Source organism: Talpa europaea (genome assembly GCF_964194135.1).
Source record: "Talpa europaea genome assembly, chromosome: 12".
NCBI lineage: Eukaryota > Metazoa > Chordata > Mammalia > Eulipotyphla > Talpidae > Talpa > Talpa europaea.
In genome coordinates this window covers 47440894-47454146 of record NC_140079.1, presented here as the reverse complement: position 1 = coordinate 47454146, position 13253 = coordinate 47440894, and the positions used below count along the sequence as shown (strand labels likewise).

General features: G+C 52.1%; 1 protein-coding gene across 1 annotated transcript; it reads right to left on the bottom strand.

The window, feature by feature from the left end:
* Positions 1-1478: 1478 nt before the first annotated feature.
* SLC5A5 (solute carrier family 5 member 5) lies at positions 1479-12535 on the bottom strand (the record flags this gene model as incomplete). Its single annotated transcript, XM_084251503.1, has 15 exons — positions 1479-1643; positions 2992-3107; positions 3506-3630; positions 5888-6081; positions 6170-6256; positions 6649-6719; positions 6797-6909; positions 7588-7676; positions 8499-8628; positions 8713-8853; positions 9325-9479; positions 10597-10664; positions 10850-10901; positions 11254-11319; positions 12179-12535. The coding sequence occupies 15 exons, from the start codon at positions 12533-12535 to the stop codon at positions 1479-1481; spliced, it is 1929 nt and encodes a 642-aa protein (XP_084107629.1).
* Positions 12536-13253: the final 718 nt, after the last annotated feature.

Genomic DNA, 13253 nt, shown 5'->3' with positions numbered 1-13253 from the left:
ACCTTGGCACACCTTGGCTTGTGGTTGTATCACTCCAGTCTCTGCTCTGGTCTCACACGGCCTTCTCCCTGTGTGCCTGTGTGTCTGCATCTCTTTTCCTCTTCTTAGAAAGGCCCATCATAACCCAGTATGCCTCATCTTAATTGAACTATGTACATCGGCCAAGACCTTATTTTCAAATAAGCTCACTTTCTGAGATTCCAGGTAGACATGAATTGGGGGGGATGTCTGAACCCCACACAGGGACTAGATTGCCAGATAAACAGAGTACATTCCCCTTGGGGTTATGGGGATCAAGACAAGTAGGTGGGCAGAAGTGGGTGCAGCCAGCTCTCAGGACTAGAGAGACCTCACAGGCTGGTATGGGGTCAGTGTGGAGAACATTGGGGTCCAGGTACACAGGGCAGTGAGGAGGGAATGTCTCAGGAGGAGCCAGGAAGACAGAGAAGCTGTGTGCCCCGAAGAGTGGTACAATGCACCCCAACTTGGGAGTTCTTGCTTCACTACGACATTTTAATCACTCAGGTTTATTTACTCACAGACTTGGGGCAAAAGACACAGAGATTCACACTCAGACCCGACGAAGATCTGATGAGGCAATCAAAAGGTTTTTCAGAGAGCACAGGCATCAAACCTCAGAGTCTGTTTATTTGGTGAAGTCTCCCACCAAGGATCAGATCCCACCCAGGCTCGCTAGGGTCATGTGACCCTGTACACCGGTGATATGTCAGCCATGGAGTCTCAGCATCGGGCAGCATCCAGGCCTGTCCCTGCCAGGCCCCACGTGCTGTGTAATACCAGGTAACCTCCCTGATCCTATTTCTTCCTCTGTAAAGTGGGTTCACAGTGGTTCTTTAATGGATAAGCTGGGAGAATTGTCCAGGCAAGAGAAGGCTGAGGACATTACTTCTCATTCTTCTTCCCCTCCTGGCCCAAAGATCAGAGATCAGATTGCCTCTGACCCACCAAGCAGGGAGGGAGATGGCAGGAGAGCTGGTATCCAACTCTCCATGAGTTTCTGGTTTGCTCTGTGACCTTGGCAACTTGCTGCCCCTTTCCAGACCTCAGTTTCCCTGCCCTAAAATGGAGTGCAGCAGGTTGGGACCAAAGACCTCCAAAATCCTTGCTAAGGTTCTGATAGTTCCAGAAAAAAAATAAAGGGTTTGTCTTTCTCAGACTCTAATATTGGGTCTGGGGGTTTTCTATGTTGTCCAGAGGGGACACCAACATCTTTCTCTTGTAGGCAGAGGAAAATCTGGCCTTTTGGGTGGGGATAGGAAGGGATGTAGCATCTAAGACTAGGGGCTGCAGGAAGCAGGGGGTGGGATAAAGTGACCTTCTGAAGGCGGGGCTTTGCCTCTTCCCACAAGACTTGCACTACAGCCCCAAATTAATTTGTATATGACACACTGGCCCCTGGCCTGGGATTGGCCACTGAAATTCTGTCCCAGGTGGTCAGTCCTGCACTGGCCCTGTGCTCAGAGGTCTGTCTCCCTCGTGTCATGACCACAATCTTGTCCACTGCCAGGGATTGAGGAGCCAGGCCCCTTCACCTCCTTCTGTCCCAGGAAGAGCAGATGTTCCTCATCAGTGGGCAGGAAGTCAGGGGGCCTCTTGGCTTTGGAGGTCAGTTCCTCAGTCCCCTGGGAAGAGGAGAATAGAAAGATCCATCAGGGACTCCATTTCTGCTCTGTCAAATTCTGTTGTGTCAAGTTCTGAAGGGGACACTGAAGGCCTCGGAGGATAGGGCCTAGGAGGAGTTGTACAGTGCACAAGTCAATCCTATCCCCTTGTTTCCAAAACCTCCATTTACTTCTCTCCCCAACGCCCAGGACACCCACAATCCCAGTCATTAGTGCTTGCAGGGATGCCTTACTCTCCTCTCTCTGTCTCTTCAGGAAAATAAATATTTGCTCACAGCAGCTGGAGGGAGTTTTAAAACATGTCAGGTAATTCCCTTCACTTTCCAGCCCTCCCCCTATCAAGTCCGTGGCCTTAGGACCTTTGCACATGATGTGCCCACCAGAAAATGCCCTTCCCTCAGATCTTCATATCACTGGTTCCTTTTCTCATTCTAGGAAGCCACTCCATCACAATATTCTGTTTTATTGTCTTCCTAATACTTATCACCTGCTGAGATACTACTTGTTTCTGGGTTTAGCTTTCATTTCCCTCCCTCATTCCTGCCTATGAGGTAGGCTAGAGCCCAGCCCAGAGCAGGGTACATGCAGGTGCTTTAAAAATGAAAAAAAAAATGGGGTCTTCTTGGTGGTGCCGAGGTTAAAGTCTAAGAGCTAACAAGCTATCACCAGCCACTGCAGCCAGGGAGCAACCCACATGGCACAGCAGACCTCTCCTGTCTCGCCTTCTGCTCTCCTCAGCAGTGTTTTTCAGTAGATCTGCCTGTTCTGTTCCCCATTCTGTCTCTGGTGAATCTTCTCACCCCCCCCCCACCTCCTGCCAACACCCCAGTTCTTTTATGCATACATAAATAAAAATTAAATCTGAAAAAAAAAAAAAAAAAGAAACAGGAAATCCAATACCAGATAGGCTTAGTATCAGACCCCTCTACCCCTAAGACAATGTTTCCTAAACTCAGGGCCATTCACACAGCAACCACTGGGTTTTAGCTAAAGTTGGTCTACTGCCTGTTACGTTTTTAATAGAAGATTTTCTCTAAGTTGATTCATTTTTGAATTAAGTGATCTTATTTTCAGAAGGGACTTTATAGCGATACCCTAAAGGCAAACCAATTTCATGTACCATAGAATGGAATTAATTGTAAAAACAGAAATGATGAAAATGGATAGTATTCTGCTCACTCCTTGTCAAAGGGGAAAATGGAAAGTGTTGAAGACACATCAGTTCCCACTCAAGCTTTTCTACTGGACGTAAAAAGACTCACCATGTCCCACCTCTGAGTTATGACCATGCCCCAAGCACCCAAAGCCACTTCTCTGACCCTCCCCACACACCAACCATGAGACTGACCTTCACCAAGCTGTCATCCAGGGTGGCCACTTCTTCCTTAGGAGCCACTGATGCTGTTTGCCGTTCGAGATCCCACCACAGCAGCCCGGGGCCCAGGGCACTACGCTTGGTGGGGCCTAGGGGGCAGAGGGAAGTGGAGGCATCTAGGGAAGTGACTTCTCTTTATCTCTTTCCGCTTCTCCTGGGATGAGTGCCCTGTGAACCTTGCCCTGACAAGAAATTTCAGCACCAGGGACAGCGCTTCAAGTCTCATGCTATCTGTCAGCAAGGACTTCGGGAAGGGACTGAAAAGGTTAGTAGGGTGTGGCTCACTTTCTATCTTTGCAAAATAAGGCAATCCCTGTGAGGTGACTGTTGTCCTGAAGATGACACAGCATAAAGGATGCAGAAGTGTCCTGTAAGCAGTGAACACTTGGCAGAAGGGAGTACCCTTCCTCACCTTTCCCCTGGTGGGCCCCAGAGGCAGAGAGGGATGGAGAAGGTAATCTCTGAGGGGGTCAGTAGCCCTGCTTACCCGTCAGGCAGCTGATGAAGGCTCCGCACAGGACAGTGCACAGTGTTCCCAGGGCACCATAATAGAGATAGGAGATGGCATAGAAACTGTCAGCTAAGGCTGGCCGACTGGAGTCCATTCCTAGGCTGGAGGTATGAGAGGTGGGGGCATGAGTCCAAAAGCCACTCCCAATCCATTCATTTCCTCTAGTCTCCACTTTATATATTTATATATAAAGAATATATAAACTATAATTCAACAATAAAAACAGGGCCTCCCTGGTGGCGCAAGGGGTTAAGCACCGCACTATGAAGAATTCGAAGCCTCTGCAGCATGAGTTCAATCCCCGGCCAGCCAGGGAGCTATCCACATGGCATAGCAGACCTCTCCTGTCTCGCCCACTGCTCCTCTCAGCAGTGTATTTCAGTCAGTCTGCCTGTTCTGCTCCCCACTCTGTCTCTGGTGAATCCTCTCACCCTCCACATCTCTGGCCTGTACCCCAGCTCTTGTATGCATAAATAAATGAATCTTTAAAAAAAAACAATAAAAACAAATGACCCAAGTAAAAATGGGCAAAGGATTTGGATAGATATTCCTTCAAAGAAGATGAGCAAACGGCCAACTAACACATGAAAAGATCTTTAACATCATTAGCCATGAGGCCTCCCTGGTGGTGCAGGGGTAAAGACAGTGCTATCAAGCTACTGCCAGCCACTACAACATGAGTTAGATCCCCAGCCGGCCAGGGAGCTGACCCACATGCACAGCAGACCTCTCCTGTCTTGCCCACTGCTCCCCTCAGCAGTGTATTTCAGTACATCTGTTTGTTCTGTTCCCCACTCTGTCTCTGGTGAATCCTCTCACCCCCTGCACTTCTGGCCAACACCCCAGTTCTTGTATGCATAAATAAATAAATCTTTTTAAAAAATCATTAGTCACGAGGGAAATGCAATCAGAACCACAATGAGATATCACTTTGTACCCACTAAGATGGTTAGAATAAAAATGGGAGGCCTCGTATGGTGGCGCAGGCAGTTAAGCGCTGTGCTGTGAAGCTGTCCGCAGTCTCTGCAGCATGGGTTCGATCCTGGCCGACCGGCAAGGGTCCCACATGGCGTGGCAGAACACTGCTGTCAGGTACGCTGCTCCCCTCAGCAGTGTATTTCAGTCCTTCTACCTGTTCTGTTCCCCGCTCTGTCTCTGGTGTATCCTCTTACCCTCCCACGCATCTGGCCTGTACCCCAGTTCTTGTGTAAATGAATAAATAAATCTTTTTTTAAAAAAAGAATAAAAATGGGAAATAACACATATTTGTAACAATATAGAGAAATTGGAGTCCTCATACATTGCTGATGGGAATGAAAAATGGTACAGCCACTGTGGAAAAGTCTGGTGGTTCCTCTAAATGTAAAATATAGATTTAATGTATCCTCCAGCAATTCCACTCCTAAAACTCCAAGAGAAAAGAAAACATGCCTGCATCAAAATTTGTCCACCAATGTTCACATTAGCATTATTCATGATAATCAAGAAGCAGAATCATCCCAAGCAGACAGCAACAGATGAATGGACAAACAAAACATGGTTTATCCATCAATGCAGCTATTATTCAGTTACAGAAAGGAATGGAGCACTGAGCCATGCTGCAATGTAGATGGACCTCAAAACATCATGTGGAGTGAAAGAAACCCTCACAAAAGGCCATATAGTCTTTGATTCACTTACATGAAATGTCTAGAACAGGCAAACCCATAGTAACAGGAAATGGATGAGTGGTTGCCAAGGGCTAGAGGAAGGCTGAAATGGGGAGTAACTGTTTTGAGGTGATGAAAATATTTTTGAGTTAGAGAGTGGTGATGGTCGCATAATCTTGTGAGTGTACAGTCATGTGTCACCTGACAACACTTAGGTCAGGGGTGGACCACATAGACAGTGGTAAGTCCCAATAGGCTGCACCATGTAGCAGGCTGTATCATAAAGGTTTGTGTAATTACACTCTAAGATGTTGATGCAACAATGAAATTGTCTAATGACATGTTTCTCAGAATGCGCCCCTGCTGTTAAGTGATGCATGATCTAAAAAAAACACCTTTAAGTGACTAATTATATGGTGTATGAGATATATTTCACTGAAATAAGTAATCAGCCCAAATTTCTCTTTTTGGACTTCATCTCCTATCCTTTTCTCCTCCCCTTAAGTCTACCCCAACCTCTCCGTAGCCAGAATGCACTAAACTGAACATGCCTCAGGGTCTTTGCACTTGCACTTTCTACCCGGGTGTTAGGATGTCCTTCCCTCACCTCTTCTCAAGTTAGGCTCCTCCTCGTTTGTGACTCTGTGGAAAGGTCTCTCCCTGACCACAACCCCCGGGTCATGCCTTCCCCTTAGAGCAGCCCTCTTACCTGGGGGCCCAGTCGGACACGTTGACTGTGAGGGGCACACTCAGGAGGCTAGAGGCATTGGCTGAGGGCACCCTGCAGCTGGTGGCCGAGGAGGGCAATACCCCCATGGACTGTGCGCTGGGAGGGTACAGAGTGGCACCCAGGGCCACCCAGAGTGAGAGAGCCAATCCAGCAGCCAGCCCAGAGAGGACACCCTGGGAGCAGAGCCAGAGTCAGCTGGTGGTGTATCAGGTCATGTGCCCCCCCCCATTCCCCGGCCCGGCCCTCCCACCCTCTACTCACTGATGTGTTGCAGGCTGGGATGAACATTCCCAGGATGAAGGCTCCAAGGAGGGGGCCACTGATGACTCCCATGACAGTGAAGGAACCCTGGGAAGGTGGGGGAGTTGTGGTGAGGGTGGAGCTTCCCCACCCCCTTGGCCTCAGTTTACCTACTGGGAAAGCAAGACCTGAGGAATTCCACTGTGGGACTTCCAATTTCTCTGTGCCTTGATTTCCCTAAAGGGGAGGGGTATTCCTGAATTGGAGGCAAAGACGCTGTTGCTCTTTCCTGATTAATGTGCTCCTACCTCAAAGCCAGGGTGCCACCCTCCACCTCCTACCTTCCCTCCTTCCAGCCAGGTCACTGCAGGAAATATCCGATTGGTGGTGTCAGACAAAATCCAGTTCTGCCACCAACACTATGAACCCCTCTAAGCCTCCTTAAAAGTTCACGATACCTCAACACTCAGGAGATGGGGCAGGTGGGGCTGGGAGCTTACCTGGAGGACTCCACCCCCCAGCAACGATGACAGAGCTGCCACTGTGATACAGGCGGTTCCATAGATGAGTGCTGTAGTGGGTGGGGGTGGCACTGTCAGCAGGGAGAGGTCACCTTGACCCTCCCAAATCCCATATTCTCCAACTCACAGAGGCCCTTGGATATGATTACGAGTCTCCGGGGTGACAGGTTAGGCATCCGTGGTTTGATGAGGTCCTCCACTGTGACCGCAGCCATGGCATTAATGCTGGTGGATGCAGTGCTGGGGGTGCAAAGCCGGGGTCTTCAGCCACAATAGAGACAGGCTACCACCCCAACTGCCTACACCATCTGACCTGCAGAACGCCAGCCAGCCCAAGGGCAGAGGTGTGGTGACACTCAAGAAGGGAGATGTCACTCACCCCACTCCAGTTCTGCAGGCCTCAGACACCCCCACAGAAGCAAAGCCACCCTAGACCAAGGATCAGAATGACAGAAGCAATAATGGGGCACAAAGAACTGACCTGTGGGACTCTGGTCCTGGAAAGAGCAGGTGTGGCCAGAAGCCACAGGAGATTTGCAATAACTAGAATATGGGCCCACCGCCAAAGGCAGCAGTGGGAGACTGCTGAGTCATAGTGTGACCTAGGATTTAGAATAGCACTGCCTGCCACATTGTAGGTGTTCAATACACACTTGCTTTGGGGAAGAAGAAAAGGAGGGAGAAGAGGCAGATGTGACCCTGTTGGGTGGCAAGAAAATATAGACTTCACCATTGGGGTTCCTGTGCTCAGGGCATGCCCTCTGCTGGAGTCCCCCTGAGCTGCCCACTGGAGATGACACAGGAACTGTAAATAATGGGCATGCCCAGAACATTCTATCCAGAAGGGGGATGCTCAGTAGGGGCAAGGAGGCTCAGAGGGGCTTAACAGTGGTGGGGTGAGAAAGCAGGGTGGCTCACCTGAGGGTGCCGCTGTAGGCACAGGCCAGAAAGAGCCCCGGGATTCCAGGCAGGCCCTCGAAGATGTCCAGCACCATCAGGGGCATGTACTGAGGGGATTCAGGGGTAAACCTCCAAGAAGTCATTCCCCAAGAGCAGGAATTTCTGTCTGTCCTCACCCTGCATGTCCCCAGTGCCCAGTGCAGACTGGGCTAACAGTGGGCATTTAGTGCATTTATTGACTGCAGCATGCACCTGAACCCCACTGTGTGCCAAGCTCTGGCTTTACTGTTGAAGACAGTAAGGCTGAAGAGATTCAGAGCCTGCCTGAGGTTGCACAGTTGGTTGTGGCCAGGTTCTGACTCTGAGAGGATAGCAATGGGATGGCCTTGCAGCCTCTGCCAACTTTGAACCCTGAAGTCAGAGCTGCAACCAGATATCATTCAGACAGGGACACTGCTCCTGACTTGCCTTCAGGTCTCAGGCATTTACTCTCCAACCCCTTCAGCCCAGTTTTCTCATCTGTGAAGTGGGGACCATGACCATCTTGGCCTCAGGACATGCGAAACTAACTCCTTTTGCGTGGAACAGCATGAAGCACAGAGTAGACGCTGGTCATTACTAACATGAGCACCATCATTTCACACTTGATGATGGTCCCAACTCCTTGATATCTCTCAGATGGTCTCTGACTCTAGACCTGAATGTGCCACTCCCTCCTTACATACACCCTTGTGACAACCCATAGCCTCCTGGCCTCATCTTTTCTATGCCATGAAGATCCTCCTCCGAGCCAAGGTCTTTTCTATCTCTACACAGGCCATTCTCTCTGTTAGGAATGCTCTTCCACCATTACCCTCCCTCAGAGGTTCATCCATTCAGAAGCTCAGAGTAGGATGTGGGAGTAGCCTAGGAGCCTGGGCCAAACTCACCTGGTCAGGGGCAGAGATACGCCCTGAAAGAAGAGGGTCACAGTCAATGTAGAGTGTGAACATCACGATGCCACAGCCAGCGGCGCTGGACACGATCAGGAATAGGCCCAGCTGGTTGATGATCAGGGCCCTGGAGGAAGGGGCAGCCTCAGGCTGGGGAGAGGGGTGGGCAGCACATCTCAGAAGCCCACATCCCTCCCTCCCAAACACTCACAGCTTGGCCTCCTTCTCTGTTCGACAAGCAACATAGCGCTGCACCTGTGCTTGGTTCACGCCATACATTGAGAGCCACACCAATGTGCCACCCACTACAAAAGTCCAGAATGTGTAGCGGCTCCTTGGGTCCAGATCGAAGCTGGATGAGGAAAGAACAAGTCAGCCATGTGTGGATGCCACATCGACTTCAGCCATGTGTGGATGCCAATGGCCCCAGATGGCCATTCTGGACCTTATATAAAGACCTTATGGGAACAACTGGGGTGGGTTTTGAAGTGTTAATAGGAGTTTGCCATATTGAAAATTAATTTGTTTATGAAGTCATCTATGTTTGCATCCAAAAGCCATCCTTTCTGTACCCAGCTGGGACCTTGGAGAGGTTTCAGCCCCCAGTCTGGGCTGGAACCTAAGCGGGGGTGGTGGACAGAAGTCTGGGCCAGATGGAAAGATGCGGAGGGGGGTAGAGGAGTATAGAGAGCGAGAGCCAGGTTTGATCTACAGGGAGGCTGGGAGGAGGAGGAAGGAGGGAGTCTGGAGGTAGGAGGCATTAGTTGACTTCTCCCATGACAGAGGGGTGCCAGCAGAATCCTTTTGTAGTACATTCACTTACTCCATCAAGTTGATCCGGGAGTGGTTCTGGGCAAGCTCCAGCACGTGCTGGCCCCCTCCTACAAGTATGGTCCCTCGGGCCAAGATGACCCAGAAGCCTGTCAGCATCACTACCACCTGGAACACGTCAGTCCAGACCACAGCCTTCATGCCGCCCTGCAAGATGTGATGGAAAGGGGGGCGGTCAGATAGGGACCTGTTTGGGGCCTTTGGAGCAGTGCAGAGGGGGGAATAAAAGGAGTTAGATGGGGGAAACTGCCTGGGGCCAACCCAGCTTGGCCTCCAGAAGTGGGCTGAGATAGATGCCCCTCTCTGCCTCAGTTTCCTCATCTGTAAAATGGAATTAATAATCATACCTCCTTTTGGTGGTGGTGTAAGGATTACAATAGTTAATAAAAGACTATGGAACAGAACCTAGCACATACAAGTGCTCAGGAAGTGGCTGCTGCCATTACTATTACTATTATTGTTGTTGTTTTTACCTGTTTAAGCCTTTACCTTCCTGTGGCAGAGCCTGGATTTTTCCTTTAAATAAGTCCCTCCCCCTCTCACTGGACATTCTAATGAGGCTAACCCCTCCTCTAGCTCAAAGAATAGCCAATAGAGGGGCCTCCCTGGTGGTGCAGGAGTTAAACACAGCACTATGAAGCTATCACCAGCCACTGCAGCATAAGTTCAATCCCCAGCCCGGCCAGGGAGCAACCCACATGGCACAGCAGACCTCTCCTGCCTCGCCCGCTGCTCCCCTCACCAGTGTATTTCAGTAGATCTGCCTGTTCTGCTCCCCACTCTGTCTCTGGTGAATCCTCTCAACCCCTCCCCACATTTCTGGATTACACTCCAGTTCTTGCATGCATAAATAAATAAATCTTTAAAAAAATAGCCAATAGAACATCCCAGCTCCACTGGGAATGACTTATCCTACGTGATAGGCAGAGGTAGACAAACAGAGCACTACTGGAGCTTCAGACAACCCCTGCTGAAATAGGGTCTTTCTGCTGAACTTGAAGTCAATAGGGGTGGAAGCCCTGATGGGACCCCAAGAGATGGGAGATGGATCCAGAGATGCTGTGGCAGCCCCTGGATCCACAGAGACCTGAAGTTAACATAATCTTGGGTTCTCAGCAATGAGTCTTTCAAATCACCTCTCATTATAAAGATGAGGAAACCCTGGCAAGGGGGTTTCCTCAAGAGCAAAGGAAGGTCTGTGCCCAGGGTCACCCCCACCCTGTGGGCATGGAGCCACCACGTGGGTTAGATAGGGGACACTCACCACAGTTGTGTAGAAGGTGCAGATGACTCCGGTGGACAGGAGCGATGCCCAGATGTCTAGGCCGGTGACTGTGCAAGAACACCCCACCCCATTAGGCCACGGAGAGAGTATCAAACCTGTGCCAGTGTCTGGGGTCCTTCCCTCCAAGATTTTTGCCTCCCAAGTCTCTCCTGGAGCTACCTTCCCCCCCTACCCCAGCTTCTAAGCCTTTGCCCCTTCCCGGACACCCTCCCCTGCTCTCCCCAAATCAAACCCTGGTTCAGAATGAGCGCCGGGGCGTATATCACGATGCCAGTGTACAGCACCTGCAGGTAGAGGGCGGGCAGGTGAGGCGGAAGGGAGTGGGGTTGCCTCCAGGACTCAGGGACTGAGAGCTGGGGGGAAAGGGTGGAAGTCCCGGCACTGAGTAGGGACAGATGGGCGGGGCCGCGCAGGTAGGGGTGGGGTGAAGCACAAAGACTGGTCGGTGAGGGAGGGTGGGAACTACAAGGATTGCAACCAGATCCGGCAGGCGGGGAGCGGGGTCTCATAGGGTCCCCGGGCGGAACTCTAAGACGGGAAGGCTGGGCCTGAGGCTGGTTGGGGGGAGTGTCTTGTCCTGGCATTGCAGAATGAGGGAGAGCGGTGACCGGTGAGGGCGGGGCCAAGGCCACTTACCGTGGCTATCAGGTACTGTATGGTCCCGCAGAGTCGCACAGCGCGGCAGAAGCGCAGCTCCAGGTACTGCAAGGAGGAACCCAGGATGATGGTTCCCTGGGCAGGTCCTAACCAGAGTCCCGAGGCCCCTGCAGTCCTTCACCCGCCCTCTAGATTTCTGCCTTCTCTCCCGAGGCCAACTGAGCTTTCCGCACTCTAATCCTGGCCACGCACACGTACCCTGACCTGTCCGCACACACCTGTGCACACGCGCCATCTCCGCGCGCGTGCACAAGGCAGGTGCCGAGAGAATCGATGCATCAAGTGTGCAGAGGCTTTCCTGACCATCACTGGTGGCTTGTCTGCCCCTGGAGTGGCCGCAGCTCTGAGAATTTGAACGTAGCAACATATGCAAGACACAGCAGTGCCCTCTTTTGTTACTGGCAGTCAAGCCAGAGAATTTTAATCACTTTACGGACTGTTCTTTTAGCTGGATATGACTTTTGGGAGACTCCAGCAGAGAATTGCACTGCTCACCTACCGCAGATGGCAGAGGAGAAGTCGGGTTTAGCACTGGGAGCTGGCAGTTGTCCTCGCTGCCAGCACAGAAGTCCAGGCAGGTGAGGGGCAGAGTGTGCCCCTCCACATGTGAGTACCTCTGATTAAGCCTGGCCCTGGCCCTGGCCTGGGCTTGCTCCCACAGAAGAGAACCAGGATGTGCCCCCCTCTCTTCCTCCTTCTTGCCACTTACCCCACTGCCTGCAGCTACTTCCCAGAACACTTCCTGCCCGGCTGCCTGGCTGCCTGGAGGGGGGAGGGGGAGCCAGGAAGCAACTAGGAGCCCGCCTGCATACCCCTGCATACACCTTTTAAAGCCCACAGGACCTGCCCTGCATTCTGGGTCCAAAGCCAAGGCAGGTTCTGGCCCAGGGCTTCTCTCCCCTACCTGGTAGGTGCTGGTAAGGCCCAGGCGGTAGAAGACGGGCAGGAAGAGCACTGCGGTGAGCAGGGTGTTGAACACCTGGCCCAGGCACATCCAGAGGAACTTGAGGCCGTAGCGATAGGCCTCAGCTGGCACGCCCAGCACCTGCACTGCTGACATGAAGCTGGCGGCCAGAGAGAGACCAACGGGCAGGGCTGTCAGGTCCCGGCCCCCTGTGAAGAAGTCGTCGGCGGTGCGCTGCTTGCCCCTTGCCAACCCAACCCACAGCCCGATGCCCGTGGACACCAGCAGCATGAGGGCAAAAACCCCATAGTCCCAAGCTCCGAAAGTGGCCTGTGCCCCTGCCTTGACAACGGCCATGAGGTGCAGGTGCAGGTTCCAGGCGCGTGTGAGGGAAACTGGCAGTGGTCAGGGAGGCAGGGCTGTGGACATGGGAGGATGCTTGGTCTCTCCAGGCAAGGCCACGTCTGGCTCCTCGGTGCCAAACTCAGTGAAAGGGGCCCAGGTGGAAGCCAGAGCTCCAGGGCCAAGGATCTGTGGCTCCTCACTGCGGTAGCCGGCCTCTCTCTAGCCTTCACCGTCTGTGTCTGTCCACTTTGCCTCCCACTCGGTGGGGCTGCACTGAGCAACCACCTGTCCACACTGGCTGTCTGTCCCTCCCTGGCTCACCACTGACAACTGGAGGTCTCTTTGGGACTTAAAGATGCATCTCTCGGTGGCACAGCCGCAGTGGGAGCGGCAGGGGCGGGCTGTGGATTTATTGGGCTCCTCAGTAAGCAAAACTCCTCCCCCAGACCTAGGGGCGGGCAGGACCCGCACCCTTTCCGCCCTGGACTGGATCAGACAGGCCCCAACAGGTCACAATGGGTGGCTGCTGGGGAGGGGATGTGGAGGCTCCCAAATACCTCACTTGTTGAGGGATATTCTGTGTGCTCACCGGCTGTTAATGTCTCCTCTTGGTAAGTGAGGAAACTGAGGCTCAGAGATGGCAAGTTGCTCGTGGGATGCCACACAGTGGGTGGGAGCTGGGGCCTCAGCATACCAATCTCCGCTATACTTTTGTACCTTGCGCTACAGG